Source organism: Triturus cristatus, chromosome 3_1, assembly GCF_964204655.1.
Source record: "Triturus cristatus chromosome 3_1, aTriCri1.1, whole genome shotgun sequence".
Classification (NCBI taxonomy): Eukaryota; Metazoa; Chordata; class Amphibia; order Caudata; family Salamandridae; genus Triturus; species Triturus cristatus.
The window spans coordinates 915821632-915841948 of NC_140583.1; the positions used below are offsets into that span (position 1 = coordinate 915821632).

The 20317-nt window shown below is 42.6% G+C and overlaps 1 protein-coding gene across 1 annotated transcript in view; it reads left to right on the forward strand.

The window, feature by feature from the left end:
- The window catches only part of PLA2R1 (phospholipase A2 receptor 1), a 946386-nt gene that overhangs the window by 612766 nt on the left and 313303 nt on the right, over positions 1-20317 (forward strand). Inside the window, exon 13 of the mRNA XM_085645464.1 lies at positions 16524-16669. Within this exon, the coding sequence (XP_085501590.1) occupies positions 16524-16669 (146 nt within the window). The remainder of the gene's footprint in view (positions 1-16523; positions 16670-20317) is intronic.

Below are 20317 nucleotides of genomic sequence, written 5' to 3' on the forward strand. Positions count from 1 at the left end.
AACAGGCAGTTAGTGGTAGAAATGGGTAGGAAACCAATAATAGATTCCGGAATGCTATATATTTCTGAAAAGTAGGTCTAATAATGAATTCAGGAAGATGTCATTTGTGTAGATCCGTCAAGGTTTTCCTATAGAAAGTAACAGTTGAAATAAAAAAAGATTGAAATTGAGTTGGAAAAAAAAGCCATTTGTGCCTACATGTTCACCTGTAACTACTTCTAACTATAGCAGATTTTTTAAAGCAATACACAGTTACATCCGCTGGATCTTTCGGGTAACAGGAATATATAGGGCTTGTAGGTTCACCAAGAACTCGAAGTACCCAGAGCCAATAACTGAGCTGAACTTTGCAATGGTTTCTGATTGTGTACCAGGTATACAGCAATTCATTTGGTAAAATATAAAGAGTGAAAACTAGGTATCAAGGAAACCTAAGTATTTCTGAAATGGGAATATGATGTGGAGTTTACAAGCAGTGGTTATTTGCACATCTCTGAATTTGTGGGTACCCATACTAGCGTGTGAATTAGAGGTACATTTTTCAAAATGGCTTCTTATTTACACACTGTCTTACATTTAGAAGGCAGAAATGCATAGAAAGACAAATGGTAATAACACTTGTTCTAATATTCTGTTCTCCTCTAAGTCTCCTGATAAAAATGGTATCTCACATTTGTGGGTAGTCTAGTGCCCGCAACAAGAAATGGCCCAAAACACAATGTGGACACATCACATTTTCCCACCGGAAATTGACCATTTTTTTGCAATGTGCCTAGCTGTGTATTTTGGGCACTAGCTCAGCCGGCACCTTGGGAAACCTAGCAAATCTGTATATTTTTGAAAACTAGACACCAAGGGGAATCCAGGATGGGGTGACTTGTGTGCCTCCTACCAGGATCTGTTCCCCAGAATCTCATGCAAACCGCAAAATATGTTTTTTTTAAATCACACTTTCCTCACATTTCTGTGATGGAAAGTTCTGGAATCTGTGGGTAGCCACAAACTTCCACCCACCCAGCATTAACCCAAGTCTTCTGATAAAAATGGTACCTCACTTATGTCGGAAGGCCTACTGCCCGCGACTGGAAACTGCCCAAAACATAACATGGACACATCGCATTTTTCCATTGAAAACGAACCCTTGTTTTTTACAGCTTGCCTAGCTGTGGATTGTGGGCCCTAGCTCAACTAGCACCTAGGGGAAACCTAGCAAACCTGTACATTTTGGCAAACTAGACACCCAGGGGAATCCAGGAAGGGATGACTTGTGTGGCTTTCACCAGGTTCTGTTACCCAGAATCCCTTGCAAACCTCAACAGTTGTCTAAAAAAACACATTTTACTTACATTGCTGTGATGGAAAGTTCTGGAATCTGTGGGGAGCCACATACCTCCACCCACCCAAAATTCTGCCAAGTCTTGTGATAAAACTGGTACCTCACTTGTGTGGGTAGCCTAGTGCCCAGGACATGAAATGGCCCAAAATGCAATTTGGACACGTCACATTTTTAGGTTGAGCCTGAGCCAGCGTGCATGCTCTGCAAAACTTGTTGTGGTGTAGTAGAGATTAGAAGCCCCGTCCACTCTCCGCCCATATTTGCCATTAGCTTGTGTCATTGTCTGTCCTAAAAGCTGGCTGCTGATTCGTAAATAAGCTTCTTAGTCCTTCCTTAGTACCACCTGCTCTTCATTTGTCACTTCCCATGGCGACAGGCCCCTTTAACCCGGTTGTTATAAGGTCCGTCTTCTTAAGTCTGTGAGCACTATTTTCTTCATTTATTTTCAGGCAGCCGGGACAATGGCGGCCACTTTTTTCCAATGCAATAGGTCTCGCATTTAAATACGAGACCAATTGCAAATATTTTTCACTTAGTCACGTTGGTGAAAAAAAATAACTTTGCCGGAAATGACCTGGGGTTGGCAGCAGTTAACGACTGCTTTAATGCGCTCCGTTTTCTGCTCCCTGGCCTCTCCATCCTGTGAGCCGAGGGTTGCCAGAGAAACGTGTGACACGCGGCTCGCGCACGGAGCCGGGGCTGCTGCTGGGCATGCCCAGTGCTGGCTGCCGTGGGCCGCACGGAGGACCTAAGCACGGAATTGCACGCGTGAGCTACACCCGGGACTGCTCATAGGGTCTGCCCAGCACAGGCTGCTCTGGCGAGGACCTGCCTTCGGAAGCATCACACAAGAGCTGAGCACACGGAACTGCACAAAGTTACAGACCATCCTACTCATAGTCCGGCTGATACAAGCGTCTACACAGTGGAGGGTGGTCCCCGTGTCTGTTTCGGGAGCGGAGCGGCAAACAAGAAGTGCACAACAGCAGGGGCAGCTGCTAGGACTGCCCAGGACAACCCTTAGAGGCAGTGACTCAGGGACAGGTACAGAGATGCACACAGGAGCACATAGGATGGTGTGTTGGGAAAGTGAGACACTCCAGACTTGGATAAGGGTGTCCTTAGGACTGGGGACCATTGACCCATGAAGTGGTTTTGGGACCATTGAGCGGCCCCTGCATCCAGGGAAGGATGCTCACCTGCCTAGCAAGGGGCAGCTTACAGGACATCCTGCAAGAAGGCTTCACCGAAGTAAGAGGCGCTTTTCCTGTGAATGCATGTTTGTACAGCACCATATATGTCCCCACCCGAGTCGACCTGCCTCCAACAGGCCATGCAGTGTGTATTCATGAATACATCCTACAAAGACTTCAGACAGAAACATTTTGTACCAAGCTGTGCCTCACTCATGCCATATTATTGCATGCTGTACTTTTTTATTATAATGCGTGCATTGTTGTACTATGCTACTGAACGCTAAAATGTGATATGTTATGCTAGGCCACTTTGTGTTATGTAATGTTAATCTATGGTCCTTCAGGCCATTCCAAGCTACACCATGTATACTTTTCCTAGACCGGGTTAACGTAGGATAGTTTATGTTACCTTAATTTACAATTACTTTACTTATTATTTAATATATTGCCATGCATTATCGTACTATGCTACTGTATGCTAAAATGTGATATGTTTTTCTAGGCCACTTTGTGTTGAGCTGTGGTGTTATGTAATGGTAATCTATACACTTTCAGTCTGTGCCAAGCTACACTATGCTATCCTTTTCCTAGACTAGGTTAATTTAGGATAGTTTATGTTACATTAATTCACAATAACTTTACTTATTTAAGGGTATCTTAGTTTAACTCAGGTTAGGTTAAGTTATTGTGTGTTATTTTATGTAGGTTAGTACATTTATTTTACTAAAGCTTAGGTTCTGTTAGCTTAGTTTAACTTCTGTTAAATTACTTTGGATTAGATTACGTTATGTTGCTTTAGGTTACTTTATCCTTAAGTTTAGGGTAGGTTTGGTTTCCTTAGATTAACTTAGCTATGGCTAGGTTAGCTTAGGTTACTTTAGTTTACTTTAAGTAGATTTACATTAAGGTAGCCTACCTAAATGAATCTGGGTTATTTTACATTAGCATAGGTTACCTTACGTTATGGTAGGTACCCTTGCTTAGCTGTGGTTAGGTTAATTTTAAACAGGATATTGTGGTCATTACCTTAACTTTGGGTAATTTAACTTGGGTTTGACACTGGATAGGTTACATTAGGTAAGCTTAGATGAGCTCAGTTTGGATTGGATTAGGTAATTTTGTGCTTTCTTTGCTTTGTCTAGTTTACGTTGGATTTGTTTAGTTAAGCTCAGGTTACTTTACCTTATGCTACAGTGTGTTATGTTAGGTTAGTTGGTGTCAGATTAGGTTAACTTGGGTTAGGTTAGTGTAGATTAGTTTACCTTGGGTTGCGTTGGGTAAAATTATTTTAGACTGGGTGAAGTTAGCCACTAATTTAAGTCTGACAAGTGTTAAAATAACATTTGGACCTACTGATCAGTTCAAAAAGAACATTTTGCACATGTCTTTCAGTCCCATTGTCAGAGTAAAATTCCCCAAGCACCATTGGCATCTGGAAAATGTCAGTTCAAAATTGTAATGGTGCATTGTATTTAGTCTGGCCGGTGGGGATGCCAGCAGAAAGAATATAGAACACTTTATGAAATCTTACCCGTTTGGGTAGGATGATTTATCACACGCTTAATATTTGCTAACCATAAAAATGCTTTACAAAGGTTTTGGTGTTGTGAATTTGGTCCATGTGGTCTGCCATCCGCTATGTGCAGTTTTGTTGCAAAGCTTGCCTCAAGGAGTGCCTGTTGAATTCATTTGGCGGAGGAAAACCAAAATTCCGTCTCCCAAAATGCATCATTTCCTGGGATACTGAGCAAAGTTGTAAATCTAGGTACACACACATACCCACACAAAATACACCTCCTCCAAGTCCCCCCACCTAGCACTTCATAAGGATGCCATACCCTCATTCACAGCCTACTGCTTCCAAAATGCACAACAGAGAGTGAGCTGGCAAATCTAGGGACACAAACTCTTAAGATGTTCGGAAACATGGACATTTTCCACTTAGTAAGAACTGTAGGCAGGGGCGTAGCTTGATCAGTAAGATTTGGGGGGGGGCACATTCATATTTCCCAACAATCACACTGGCATATCATGAAAAACATTATCTGAGAAGTAGGGCATGAGGGGGCTTAAAGGGCAGTGGAAAGAGAGAGCAGTGCGAACTGTTAGAGTCAGTGGCGGCTGGTCCATAGGGGGCGTTGGAGCGGCGCCCCACTATCATCTACAGAAAAAGAAACAGCTCTGTGCTGCTCGGGTGGCAGGACTGGAAGTAGACGTATTGACACCCCTCTCAGTCTGTCTGTTTACTTTTCCAGCCCTGCTCCTCACAGATTAAAGTGCGCATGTCATTGCACACAGCACGAGCGAGCAGGAGTTCAGGTGGACTGCGCATGTTAGGGGCGCTTTTAATTTCAGCTCCCGTCTTCCATTGACTAGGCATTACACATGCTGGGCATGCTTAGTGCCACCCAGCATGTTTTAACATAGCATCTTGTTCGGGCGGTGACGTGTTTTTGATGCAGTCGCCCCATGGCCTGTCAAATACCAGGATACAGCAGAGTGAAGACGGGTCAGCCCCAATCGTATCCTTTCTTTTGATTTGACATTCAGCAATCAGCCCCTGATCTCGCGACGCATGGATTCAGAAGTCCCGTTGAAGCAGAGAGGAAGAAGGTATTTACTTACGCCCTCCCACTTTTAAAGTTGACCAGCCGCCACTGGTTAGAGCTACTTAAAACAAAATATGTTGTGGAATAATGAACAGTTTTATGAGCTTCAAAACAGAGAGGAGAGTGAGTGAGTATGTGTGTGTGTTTTTAGGTCGGGCCTGGGCAGCGCATGCGCTGCTCTGCGGGGCATGCTGTATTGGAGTATGGACTTGAAGCCCCGCCCACTCTCCGCCCATATTTTTCATTGGCTTGTGTCATTGGCCTTAATAAATGCTGGCTTCTGATTCGTTAATAGGCTTTTTAGTCCCTCCTTAGTACCGCCTTGTCTTTATTGATAACCTCCCATGAGGACTGGCCCTTTTACTTCTGTTGTGACATGGTATATCTTTAAGCACTATTTTCTTTAATGAGTTTCTCCTACTGTAGGCACGACATGCTTTCCTACAACATTCAGCGCGCCATGTGCGCTTTCACTTTCCCAGCAGCCCAGGAAAATGCCGGCCGCTTCGTTGAGATGAAATAGGTCTTCGGTTTACAAGAGTTTGAGCTATTGACATTATAAATGACAATGCCTTATATTTATGTGTTAATTATCAAAGAAGATAAATGAAAGGCACTGTCATTTACAATGCCAATAGTTTAAACTCTCCCAAACGCTACACTTGGGAAACAACCATTACATCGCACTACATTTACATAACAGTCATTACATCGCAACATCCTTTACATCGCATGCCATTACAACGCAGCCATTATATCGCATGTCAAGACAACGCATGTCAGTACAACTCATGTTACTACAACGCAGGCATTACATCGCAAGTAATTACAATGCATATCATTACAACGCATAGTACCCTTACACTCTCCAACAATTACCCTACTGTTGCACTCACTGGAGTTAGAATAGCAATTTTTACCCCTACACTATCCAACACTTACCCTACTGTTGCACTTACTGGAGTTAGAATAGTAATTTCTACCCCTACACTATCCAACACTTACCCTACTGTTGCACTCACTGGAGTTAGAATAGTAATTATTACCCCTATATTATCCAACACTTACCTTAAATGTGATCTAATGGTATGCATTGTAATGGTATGCGTTGTAAAGGTATATTGCGATGTAATGGAATGCGTTGCAAAAGTAGTTTCTGAAAATGCGATGTAATAGCATGCAATGTAAAAGAATGCGTTGTAAAGCATGTTGTGATTTAAAAACTGTGTTGTGAATGTATGCGTTGTAACATCATCCATTTGTGAGACTTATTGCATTGCAAATGCTTGTTCCACTGAAACCAACCCCTTTTTTGCAGTGTGCCTAGCTGTGTATTTTGGACCCTAGATCAGCCGGCACCAATGGAAACCTAGCAAACATATATTTTTGAAAACTAGACACCCAGGGGAATATAGAACGGGGTGACTTGTGTGGTTCTCTCCAGGGTCTGTTACCCAGAATCCCTTGCAAACCTCAAACTTTGTAAAATAACAAACGTTTTCCTCACTTTCTGTGATGGAAAGTTCTGGAATCTGCGGGGAGCCTCAAGCTTCCACCCACCCAACATTCCCTCAAGTCTTACAATAAAACTGGTACCTCACTTGTATGGGTAGGCCTGTTGCCTGCAACAGGAAACGGCCCAAAAGGTAACGTGGACACACCACATTTTGCCACTGAAAACCAATCCTTTTTTTGTAATGTGCCTAGCTGTGGATTGTGGGCCGTAGCTCAGCTGGAACCTAGGGAAACCTAGCAAACCTGTATATTTTGGAAAACTAGACACCCAGGGGAATCCAAGGTGGTGTGAATTGTGTGGCTCTAACCAGGTTCTGTTACCCAGAATCCCTTGCAAACTGCAACATTTGTCTCAAATCATATTTTCCTCACATTTCTGTGATGGAAAGTTCTGGAATCTGTGGGGAGTCACAAAATTCCACTCACCCAGCATTCCCCCAAGTCTCCAGATAAAAATGGCACTGCGCTTGTGTGGATAGGCCTAGTGCCTGCGACGGCCCAAAACATATTGTGAAGGCATCAAAATGATTGATCCCAAAATGACCTGGGTTTGCAAGGGGGTCACCTGCGTTTTTGTTCCCGGGCTTGGTGCCATCTAGGGAAACCTACCAAACCAAGACATTTCTGAAGACTAGACACATGGGGAGTACAGGGAGGTGTGGCTTGCAAAGATCCCCCAACATTTTCTTACTCAGAATCCCCTGCAAACCTCAAATTTAGCTAAATAAAAATCACATTTTCCTCACATTTCTGTGGGGGAAAGTTGTGGAATCACTGCGCCGGCACAAATTTCGAACCACCCAGCATTTCCCAGGTCTCCCAATAAAAATGCTCCCTCACTTGTGTGGGTGGGCCAGGTGCTCGCCAGCCGCGGTCTGTGCAGGTAAGAGTGGTGGGGTCAGCGAGGGGGGGGGGTTCGACAGACAATGACGAGGGAAAATTAAGTTGATAATTAATTTTCCCTCGTCATCGTCCATCGAAAAAACCCCAGCCCGTCCCACCGCCCCACCGCTCTTACTTGCATGGGCCATGGCTGGTGCCCACAACAGAGAAGGGCCCAGAACGTATTGGTCGGCCATCTAGGGAAACCTACCAAACCCAGACATTTCTGAAAACCAGATAACCCAGGGAAGTCAAGGGAGGTATGACTTATGTGGAACCCTCAACGTTTACTTACCAAGAATCCCCTGCAAACCACAAATTTAGCTAAAACAAAATCACATTTCCCTCACATTTCTGTGTGGGAAAGTTGCGGGATCACCGCACCAGCACAAATTTCCTACCACCCATCATTCCCCCAGGTCTCCCGATAAAAATGCTACCTCACTTGTGTGGGTGGGCCGAGTGTCCGCAACAGGGAAGGGCCCAAAAGGTATTGTGTAGGCATCAAAATTATCGATGACAAAACAACCCGCTTTTGCAAGGGGTCACCAGCTTTTTTGGTCCCGGGCTCACAGTCATCTAGGGAAATCTACCAGACCCTGACATTTCTGGGGGACTGGAGAGAGGTATGGCTTGCATGCATCCCCCATCTTGTCTTTTACCCAGAATCCCCTGCAAACCTCAAATTTAGCAAAATATTCACTGTTCGCACACCACCAGCCAAACGCCAGTACACGCAGACCATCAGCTGAACTCAACTGTACACAGACATATGCACACACACACACACAGTTGGTTTATGCCCCCAAGGGGGGCAGATTGGCCAAAGAATATGGCTGATATGTCCCCAAGGGGGGCAGAAACAGCCAAAGTAATGCCCCCCAAAATAGTGGGTGTGCCCTTGCCTTAGGGGCCGTTCCCTCACATGCCGAAACACGTATACCTAGTGGGTTTCTGACATCCCTTGGCGGCAGATTGGCCTAAAAATATGGTTGATGTGCCCCCAAGGGAGGCAGAAATGGCCATAATAATCCCTCCAAAAAAAGGAAAGTGCCCTTTCCTAAGGGGCCACTCACCTGTATGCCAAATAACATATTTCTGGTGTCTAGTGGCCCTAACAATATGGCTGATCTGCCCGCAAAGGAGGCAGAACCAGCCAAAGTTTGCCAAATTATGAAAGGGAGTGGCCCTTGCCCAATGGGTGGCTCCCAATGCCCAAACATATCCTTGGTGGCCTAGTGGGTGCATTCCTGTTGCGGGGTCGCGGCCCCACCACAATCGTGCATCAGGAATGCACTTCAAAGAGACGCTGGGTGAAAGAAAAAGCTCTCTCCTTCCCTCCCCATGCCTCTATGCTGTCTCCGATGGCCCTACCCTACGCTCTGCAAGCAATGGCTTCCAGCGCATCCCCAGCCTGCTCTGATGACGTTGATGCGCCATGTGTGCGCTGAAATCATCCGATCACCGAGGGGGGTTAGGAGGGCATGTAGGTGGGCAGCCCACAGGGAGAGCGCCCATGGGCGGGTGCCAGGACGTAATTGTTACATCCTCGGGACAGCAGCATCGCTGCAAGGACATAACCATTACTTCCACAGTACACAAGGGGTTAAATAAAATATGGCTTTATTTTTTTTTTTATGGTCTTTGACCGAAATGCACTAATATATTATATTTCCAAAGAGAGTGGATAGGACAAGGAGGGTAATACTAATCAGACATGAAGGCGAATACGGATGCTCAAAATAAATGAAGGATATTCAAATGGTAAGCACCAACAGAGGGAGGGATTACTGTTGGGGATACGGTTGGCATAAAGAACTCCACTGCAAACAATACTTTTTAAAAATGCATCAGGAGAACAGATGATTTACGTATCACAATAGTTATGTGGAAAGAGACGACATATAAAGAATGGTCATTGGTAGAGCATCCTGTCCTTGTCCTTTGCCGTCCAAACAGTACTTAATAAGGTTTGCCTGTAACAAAACTGAATCCTCTTTATAGAGTCTTGGGACCTGATTAAGAGTCAGGTGGAGCAGCATCACTGTATGGAATTCTACTCCACCTGATTAGGTGTTCCCGCACATGGTGTTCCCATCTGTTGAAACACTAAACCTAATTTTTCTGGGTAGTAATTCCACTCTAAAATTTGCATGAGGTTTTGACTGTAGTTGCAGCCAAACTACATCTCTATTTTGTTGTTTCTGGTGGGGAGCTTACAATGCTCTCCCTACCAGAGCTTACCTCACCCTTCCCTGCCCTACTCCCAACACCACCTCCATCCTCATAACCCCACCCAGAGGCTGAAGCATACATTTACTAATTGCTCAAAGCACATGGTAGGCGTATGCGTTAAAGTCCACAAAATTAGAAATGCCATGTGGTTTTGCGACTGTTAAATCCGGTTCACACAGTAATTCCCCAACAGGGTATAACTGCTTATGTATATCAACAACAAGGGACTATATGGCTTTTTGTTATGGAGGTCCAGCATACATGCCCAGTCAAGCAATGAGAGAAAAGAGTATGCAGTTCCTCGGGGTGGAGAGTAGGAGAGAGGGAGGGAGGAGACAAAAGAGGAAAGGGATTCCTCTTGTCGGAACTAGGGTCCTCACACACCCAGCAAGCTAGATGTCATGCTTCATCGGGTCGGCACTGCAATACCCGACGGGCACCCATAAAGGGGCTCTTTAGCAGAAATCTTTTGTTCCTGGCCGTATGGTGCGGTGCGTGTGAGGGGCCTAGTGGTGTAGATGTGAGTGAATGGAGGTGATTTTAAAACAAGTTGTATAGTCCAAAATATAACTTTATTCAGGCTGGCTATCCACCTGACTAAAAGCAAACAAAGAGTGGCAGCCTGTTGACATCATGGTTCAGCTCAGCTATGCTCATCTCTGTAGGTCAACATGTTTCATGCCTCGCGGTCCTAGTGATCCTCGGCAATATGTATCAACCTTCTTCTCTTTATAGAACATTCGGTTTTCTCTATAACTTTATGGCAAGGCAAACATTGCATATAAAGCCTAGTCTACCTCATGTCAGACAACATACCAAATTGGCTTGAAATGAAAGTTCTAAGAGCCAGAGGCATTGGACTAAGGCCAAACCCCAAGACAGCCCTAGTGTAAAAGTATCTCTCCTCAGACTTTGAATTCTTAGAGGGAAGAAACCAAACCTGAGAAGCAGAACGCCTAGATTGTCTTATATGGACTAGACCTGGTTGTGGGTGCCCTAGGAGTGGTTTGTGCAGTTCCATATTGGATACACAGGTACTCTGCAAGTGGCAGAGGCATTGGGTGCTTGGGACCACCTATTGGCCCTTTAGAGTCTGTCCCATTGGAATTTTTACGGCCTGTTTTGTATATATGTGTCATTTTGTGTGTGGTATTTAATTGGGTATATTTTACATCACTTTGCATTTTTTAAGAAAAAGCACCCGTGCAATTGATTTATTGAGTGTTAGCTATTGCTTTACTGAGTTTTGAGCATCCAGCCAATGCTCATCTTGAGGAGCATTGGACTGCTCTACCTCGCTGTCCTGAAAGTCAAGTGCTGACAGGGGTACTCGATTTCCACTTTGAGGGTCTACAGTACAGGTTCTAGGGCATCAGAAGCGAAAGACCCCAGTTGTCACTATTAGGGCCCATTAATTTTGGATTGTTCTGGGACTTTGCAAGACAGATGTCTCACAGAAAGATTTCCTTGACAACAGGCATATTGTAATTGGTTACTATCCTATATTGCTGATCTTGTGAAATCTGCAGAATTCAGACAGCTGCAGAAAGCAGGTACATGTGATAACCTGAAACTCTAGAAACTCAATTACCTAGTCCATAGTGCAGTCTGATATCTCAAAATGTCCTGGGAAGATGGATGTGTGCAAGTCCTTCAATGAAAATAAAGGGTTCCTGAAGGAATTTATTATTTCTTGGCAAATACATTAAGAAAATAATATTTTAGAATACAGTGTAGTCTCTTTTAAAGAAAGACTTAATAGGTGACTCCCACAGCCCGACTGTTAAACAGGAATGTCCTGTGCATGGTATATGGGTATGTACCCTACCTTGAGTGACCAGACTGCAAGTGAAACGTGAAACTAGTATCCTGTTTTTTGTTAGCCCAAATGCCTTGCTAATCTAGCATTTGCACTGTGTCCTAGGCCTGTTCATGTTAATGCCCAGGTGCTACAATTGTTCTGTGACCTGGAGTGGCGCACCTTGCATGGCCTCTTCTGTTCACTTGGGACTACGGTCCATGTCCTGGTTTGTTGACTTGAAGCAATGGATGTAGTGTATTGATTTTTGTGAGTTACTAGTTCTGAAAACACCATTTTCTGTGCCAGAGAATATTGTGGGTGTAAGACACTGGGTTATTAGTTAAGAATTGTAAGTATCCACCACAGGTAATATTCACAGTCCTTGTCAGGGTGAACGGGGAAAGCACTAAATAAACCTGAGCTCAATACCCGGGTAGCAATAGCATAGAGCAGACAGGCTTAACTTAGAGGCAATATGTAAAGTATTTATGCAATACCAAAATAGTCATAAAGTTGAAATGCAAAACCTTAAAAACCTGAAAAGAAATTAGAGTAAAATGTAATAAACAAAATGACACCATGGTCACCCATGGGCCCAACAAACCACACACTCCAGGTCTGGAACATTGTGCACAAAAAATTAGGATGGCACAACAAGATCACACAAGCACCGCCCCTCTGGGTCACAGATAAGCTGGGAAGGTTGGGTAAGAGTAAAGGCTTCAATCATTGGGACAATATAGGGATATCCAGAGTGGGGGATCTCTGGGTGCGGGGAAAAGTGATCCCCTCTACGCAGCTCCAGGACCGGTACGAGATGGCACTGACGGAGCAATTCCGCTACTACCAGATCAAGCACGCCCTAGAGGTCGCAATTCCCCCTAACAACACTCTACCTGAGGCCTCACCGCTAGAGGACAGATTATTGACGGATCATATGGACACAAGAGCAATCTCCATGACCTATCGGAAGATTATTAATAACATGCCCGACCCCATGCAAAAGCTCCGTGGCGGGGGGACTTGGGAGAGCTAGATGACACTGGCTGGCAAGACGCACTAGCATCACCCAGAGAAGTGGCGATTGCATCCAAATTAGGCCTTGTGCAGCTCAAGATCCTTCATAGAATTTACTGCACCAGAACTACTCTTTATAAGATAGGGAAAGCTGACACCCAGCTCTGCCTGCGATAACGTGGGGCGGTCGGTACATTCTTCCATACACTGTGGTCCTGCCCTGTAATAATGTATTGGAAATCAGTCATGACCATCATCACAAGGGTGAGTGGCAACCCAGTCCCTCCAGAGCCCAAACGTTGCCTGCTTAATATCTGGGAAGCTACGGACCTTAAATCCACAACACAGACCTGGGCGTCACTGGGAATGATGTTGGCCAAAAGAAACATTGCTAAACATTGGGGTGTAGCCATCGCCCCCACACTCAACGGAGTGGTGCAAAGATATGGACACAGCCATGGTGGCGGAAAAGACTGTATATGTGCGCAGGGGTTGTCCAAAAAAGTGGATAAGATTATGGGGAGGCTGGAACACCTACAGAGGGGTGTGAATTACCAACAGTGACCCGAGACATGGAAATAAATTAATGTAATCGATAGTAATGCATGTAACGATAAAAACACAAGCAGCAAGATATGGACAACGCTGTACTATAAAAGGAAAGACAAGCAATGCATACGGCAAAGAATGTATATATACTGTTTGATATGTACACGGATGTTATGACTGTGCAACCTATGATTAAATAATAATAAAAATAATAATAATATTAAAACAATTTAAAAAACGAGTCTCCATATTCAAACCACACCTGATCAAACAAAGCAACACTGATAACATCATTGTTGGTGGTACATGAATGGTTCACCTCCCTAGTAGTGGACGATGTCACAATGAGTTGCGATTGTCGAATCAGACTCGATCAACTAAAGCAACATTCTGATTTTTTTTTAAATGACACCAAGGTGACAAAAAGCCAATAAGGGAGACGGAGTTATACATTTTTTAAGTTTTAAGTAGAAATAGCATGAAGAAGCTCAAAGTTCCAATGATAATTTGTGGTTGTAGTAGAACAGGACCTTGTTGGAATGCAGATCGGAAACATTAATCTGGTTTGTCCTGGTCAAAGATTTTACCTTCTGTCTTCAATCTCTTAAGTCCCAACCCATTACAGCAGTACACTTCTAAAGCCGCCAGGTCCTCTGGGGAGGCACTTAGAGATTTTCAGAGAGGCCGTCAGAGGCCAAGAGGAAAGTCCAGTCCAGGTCCAATTGTCACGGTCAGCTGGACAGTTGAAAGAAAAGGCCTCTTGTAGGTTGATGTGTCCCTGTAGCTGTAACAGGAGGTCACCTTATTACCCTTGGAGTCCACTTCTTTGTCCTGAGTAGAACAGAAACAGCAGGTACAATACTTCAGGGCTCTTCTCAGGTTACTGACAGCAGGTGCAGTCCTCTTCTGATCTTCCTCAGGTACAGAAGTGTTCTGAAGTGGGTGCCTGGAGGTGGTGCATTTATGCTTTGCACGAGTTTCTGGATGTGAATGACCTTTGGCGATGTCCTAGCCAATGGGGTAAAGGTTCTCGGGAACGCACTTTGGATATTTTCAAGATGACAGAAATCTTCGAACAAACTGAACTTGGGTTCTGAGGGCTGGGTGTGTGTGTGTTGGGGGGGTGGTGTACTTTCAGCAACCAGACAGTAGATTCACACAAAGGCCCTCTTACGAGTGTCTCACAATATGGGGGAAATTTACCACACATGATCAATACCATTACTCCAGGGAGAGGTATTTACCACATACCTCCTATTTTGAGATTTTAAATTGAAAATAGAAAAGAACTTGTGGAATCTGTTTTTCACGTAGCAAATGTTGACTGTTTTTTGCCTTGTTTCCGGACCGTTTCCCCCAATAAAATTTTGGCACACTTGACCTGCCAGAATCTATCAGTGGAAAACTGCAAAGTTGTGATACTTATTACACAAGATGTAATTCTGATCTCTGTGCAAACAGTTGTTTGCACATGAAATGGATTTTAGCCATTCACTCAAAAGGAGGACTAAAGTGTTTTGACATTCTGTTTCCCTCCTCTGAAATGCACCCCAAATGTTATATGTAAACCCAGCAGACCTGTGAAACAGCCTGTGAAGCTGTAGTGCCAAAGATAGCCCCACTGGGACTGAGGCCTCACTGGCTGGCAGACAAAAAAGGACTTTGCCCAAGTGTCTGCTTCATTGACCTTAGATTAGATTTTGTGTAAATATTGAAAAGAGTACTTAAAATATTTTCCTAGCTGTTTCATAGGCTAAACTAACCTTTATTCAAATTAATAATGTAGCCCCAATGCTTTCCTATGAAATAGCCAAATCTGCTACAATGAACATAGCTTTGAAGACATTTTCACTGTAAGGACATGCTTAACATTAAACTTGTTCAAGCTCTACTCATAACATGCATCTTGATTTAATGGGCAGCAAGGCCTTCGTAGGAATGACTAAGATTTAAAATGAGGGGTTAGGCCGGTTTAAAGGGGGATATTTTGACAGGCTGAATTTACAGTTTAGATCTGCACGGACAGGCTATTGGTGACAGGTTTGTAGTCATGTTTGCATTGTACGCTTGAGAGGGTGACACAATGAGTGCTGCAGTCGACTGGTAACATTTAACTCACAGGCCCTAAGTACCCCGTGGGTACCATATACTAGGGACTTGTAGGTAAGTTAAATATGCCAATCAGGGGTATGCCAATTTCATCATGTTGAAATCAGGAGTGTTAGTACTACAGTTAGCAGGGTAAAATACATAGTTTTCTGCAGCCAGCAAAAAATCGGGTTCAGCAAAAAATGGATAATATTTGTGATGTTCCTGCAGAAAGGCTGCATTTTCATCAATGGTGTATCGGCCCTCCCTGGGTAAAGATTCTGCTTCAATGTGGGACCAGACCCTTGCGTTGACGTTTAGTGTGTGCTGAGTACATGTGAGCATTGTGTAAGTGTGGCCTATATGGAACCGCGAGTGTGTGTGTGGAATATGAGTATGTTTAATGGGACCAGTGTAATCAATTTTGTATAGCCCCTGTTAATTCTGGTCAGTAAAATTGCATGAGGCTTTGGCTGAAACAGCAGCCAAGCCTCATCCTTCGGCATCTGACAAAGTATTTATTTGGCAAGAGAAGCATGCAATTCTCCCCTGCCAATACTATTCTTCCTTTTCTCTCCCCTGGCATTTGAGACTCCCTCCTGCCACTCCACCCTGCGGGTAAGCGTCTAGGAGTGTTTAACCTTTTAGAATATTATATTCTGTGTGGAAGTCTACATGGAAGCTGAATTCCATGCAGACCTACCACCTATTAATGGTAATTCTAGCAGCTGGGAATCTTTGCATGAAATTCCTCCTAATTCAAGTATCCAAGATGAAGGCTCGAGGATGCCTATGATACAAACTGTAGGGTATGGGAAGAGTTTTGATATGCTGTGACAAAAAGGTATGGTAATATAATAAAAGTAGATATCTCTTTCTATTATGTTTGGCTCTGATGAATATATTCCAAATGCAAACACTTGACTTTGAATAATTGTTATCATCATTTCTCGATTAAGCATTTCCAGGCAATGGATTAGTCAGGAATTCTCCAATTCTGAAGATTGTGGCTTATATTTTTGAGTATATTTAAACTGGAATCTGCTATATACCAATAAAAAAGGCATGAAGTGGCGGGTAGGTTTTAGATTATGAGATACCCTGTAACCATTTTAGGATGAAATTCAAAACTGCTGTTAAGAAAATCTCATTGAATAAGTCATAGTCAGACACATATATTATGAACATAAACTTTATTATATGTAGCTTTTTTCTACTTTCTCAATAATAAAAAAAGATGATTGAGTATTAATTAATTTACACAAAATATATTGCTCATGTTTGTCTTATAACAGGTCTTCCATGTAGAGAAGGTACTCACGAAAAGGACGTGGGATGAAGCTGAAGAATTTTGTCAAGGTTATGGAGCTCACCTTGCAAGCTTTTCCAACAGTGATGAAGAAATATTCCTAGATAAACTTTTAAGTACAATGTTTTCTCCGTAAGTGATTTTAAACTAATTTCCACTGTGTTTGCATATAAACACACACATGTAAATCTATTGGCCAAAGTTTAAGGACTCTAGGACACATGTACGCACGTTTCATTTTGTGATTTCCTAATAGTGAATTTTTGCGATTAGCGAATCGCAAACACCTATGTACTGATGTGTTTTTGACACATTTAGCGATTCCTAATGAGGTTGCAATTGACCTACCTCATTAATATTGATGAGGTAGGTCGCAATTTACGACCCATTGGAAATCGTTAAAAATAAAGGGATGGTGGCCTGCTGGGACAGAGGACTACCATATCTTTGTTTGCTTTTAAACAAAGCAGCGTTTTTCTTTTTTTTTTTTTTAATGAAGCCTGTTTTCTGGGATGCGTTTTAAAGAGAAAAATGAAATGTTTTAGTTTCTCTTTTTATGAGTAGGCATTGGTCCATTGCACCACTGCCTTCTCTGAAAAAATGTTTTGCATGCATTCACAAAGGGGAATGTGAATGGGTTACCACCTACATGAAGTAGGTGGTAAAATGCAAATCTTCTGAGACCGTATTTCAGACGAAAAACATTCATACATAGCACTGCAAGTCGCTATTAGGAAGGGACGCCCATAATACGCCCCTTTCTAATACCGAATTGCTAACGCATTTTGCAATTCAGTAATTGGTTACCGAATTGCAAAATGGGTTTGGTACTCAGGAAAATGCATTTTTCCAGTCTCAAACTGCCTGAGTCTGTGAATTATGCCATTTGTGACTGGGGAAAACCTACGTACATGTGGCCCCTAATGTTCGTTTTTGCTATCTGCTATTCTTATTATATGGCAAACTGTTTTCACAGGTTTCCTGGTGGGACCAGAACAGCATAGAATAAAGGATATTAGAACAATAAGTCTGGGATCGCTTATAATTTGCATCCTCTTTTTGTTTCCAATTCCCATGCCAACTCATTGCCTACTCTTCTTTTCTTTCTCTATTAATTGTTCTTTCTGTCATCAATTCCTTTTGGAGAATTCTGCTTTAAAATGCATCTTAAAGGCTGCTCTTGGATGGATTAGTACTGAGTAAACTCTTTCAACTGCATTGTCTTTTCTGAAAATCAGATCTCAATGTCTAGCTTTAAACAATCAGCTACTCAAGTCCGGGTCTGTCTCAATCTGGCTTTTAGGACTCCTTGCAGGACTTATTATTTTGCTTCTAAAAGGTTCTCTTATTCATTCTAAATTTAAATTGGGTCCAAGCTCATGGGTCCTTTATTAATGGTCCAATATTCATTCATAGGTTCTCTCATGAGCTGGGGGTTTGGGGGTCAATAAGAAGAGCCCTGTTAAGTGTCTACTTCTGTATATCTCGCCCCACTCTTGATTTCAATGATAATGTGAAAGCACTCAGATTTAATTTTACGTGGGTCACCAGGGTTCTACCATATTCATGTGATTCTCTTCTTGGTATCATACCAAATTGTGCTCTTGCAGTAATGACTTAAAAGCCCTACTAATGGCTTTCTTTTGAGCAGTCTTGATAGACATAGACCAATGCTGAGTTGGGTCAATGGCAACGCAATTTAATCATTCTTAGGTGCTCTCTTACCTTTACAACTGATCTTCAAATAATGTGCAGGTCTGGCTTAGGTTTCTCAGTTTCCCATACCTTGGTAACTAGATAATTCTGGGTACAATAAATGTCAATGTTATGTGACCCCCCCCCCCCCTGCATGGTACGCAGATTTGGCAAAGAAAGACCAAGAAATTGAACCCTTTCAAGATATAAAATAATTAAACAGAGAAAACAATTAACATTCTGTATCTTTTTAATTGTCCATAAAAAGTTCTAAAATGATTGAAATTTAAATCTGATTATCAATAACCAATGAACAGTAAACATCAATCAACAATCATGCAGAAGCAGAAGTAACGTTATGTTCTAAGCTTTGCTAGGTTTACAGAATGTTGAGCAAAAATAATGGGGTGACCCAGTGTCCCTCAGAACCTGGGTGGGCGTATTATATAAACACAATGGTTCTGTCGGGAATTTCTAATTTCTTTTAGAAAGTTCAAAAAATATTCATTACATGTAACAAATATCAGATAAATGAGGAAAGAAGCACACACCAATAAAAAGTTTGCAATTTGGTAATTTAAGGGAATAAAGTATTATGGGCTGTCGTAATACATAAGTTCAAAAGAGCAAAATATTGGTGACTTGTGGTGATAAAGTGACATGTGATGATTGATAAATAGTATATACAATATATTTCAAATGCGGCAAAAGTGAATAAGTAAAACAGAAAGGTACATTATTTCTTGATATGTCTTTATGGTTTTTCACATATGCTACAAGATCCTATGTGAATTAATCTGTGATCAGAAGCATTGTGTAGACATATAAAGGTGCGTCGACGTTTTGACCCCGTGTACTGCGCAAAATATAATAAGCGTCACGGCGGGTCTTCCTCAGGACAGTGCAGATGGGTATACAGCCCAAGCGCAGATTTTGGTTAATATCTGCGGGCCTGAATGTTTTCTCAGTCAGAGTTGTAGTCCTGGTGAATCAGGAGGAGGCCTTGAAGATTTCAAGGATCTTTGAGGTAAAAGGATGATGTCTTCAATAAATTTGGGATTTTAAGCCAGTCGCATCATTTACGCGATCTGTTGTTCAGCACGTCTTGTCAGCTCCGAGTCCGGTGGAATGAACACTGTTGTGGTTATTTAATCAACCTGACTCCTTTCAAGCCTACTATTCTCTTCACTTGATCTAACTGATGCCTATTTGTTTATAATATTATTTGAAAATCTCAAAATCAGTCTATCTGCCTCTTCAAAGAAATGAGAGAAATTAAATTGCCCTTTCTTCTGCAATTTTTATTTTATTTTTTCAGTCTAAATCAAATTCACAGTGGCCATTATTTCTTGAAATTTAGAATAATTTTTTTGCCACTTTCATTCTTCAGAATCTGTGAATGTCCAGCCTGTTTAAAAATATAAGTCTGCTTGATCTTGTCAGAGAGAGCGCCTTTTCTTTTTTTGAGTACATTTGCCAAATCTGCTGTGTTGGATCATGGGCTCAGGATTTTGGGGCTCAAAGAGAAAGTACGTAGGTATGCATTTATGTACAGAGTGGTTAAGTATAGAGCACAGATTTGGTTAGTGAGGCAATGATGGTGCACAGTTTAGGGAAGGGTGGACAATTAGAGTGGCATGTCTCAGGAGTGTATAAGCTCATTCAACGTGTTTGGATGAAGGATTCTTAGAGAAATGGGCCTTCAGTGGGTATTCAGCGGGTATTGGAAAACTGATTTTCAGGGAATGTTAAACCAGATTCCAGGAATTAAAAATTGCAAATGATTTCTCCCAGTCAGTTCTTTCTTTATTTGAATAGTTTATTTTCAAACCTGGTGTTTGATTAGTTTTTGGTTGCCATCTTAGCTGACACCTATGACTGCTGTGTCCAATCCTCTACATTTTACAGCACCCTGACTGACATCCCGCCTCTTTGAATGTTGATGCAATACAGAGATTCCCATGACCCAGAAGGCAGGGAATGATAGTGTATCTGCTCACACTAGTCAAGATACCACAGAGAGGACCTGCACTCCTCAAGTAACTCACAAAGGAAACAGTAGCAGCATACTGACTCTTTGACACT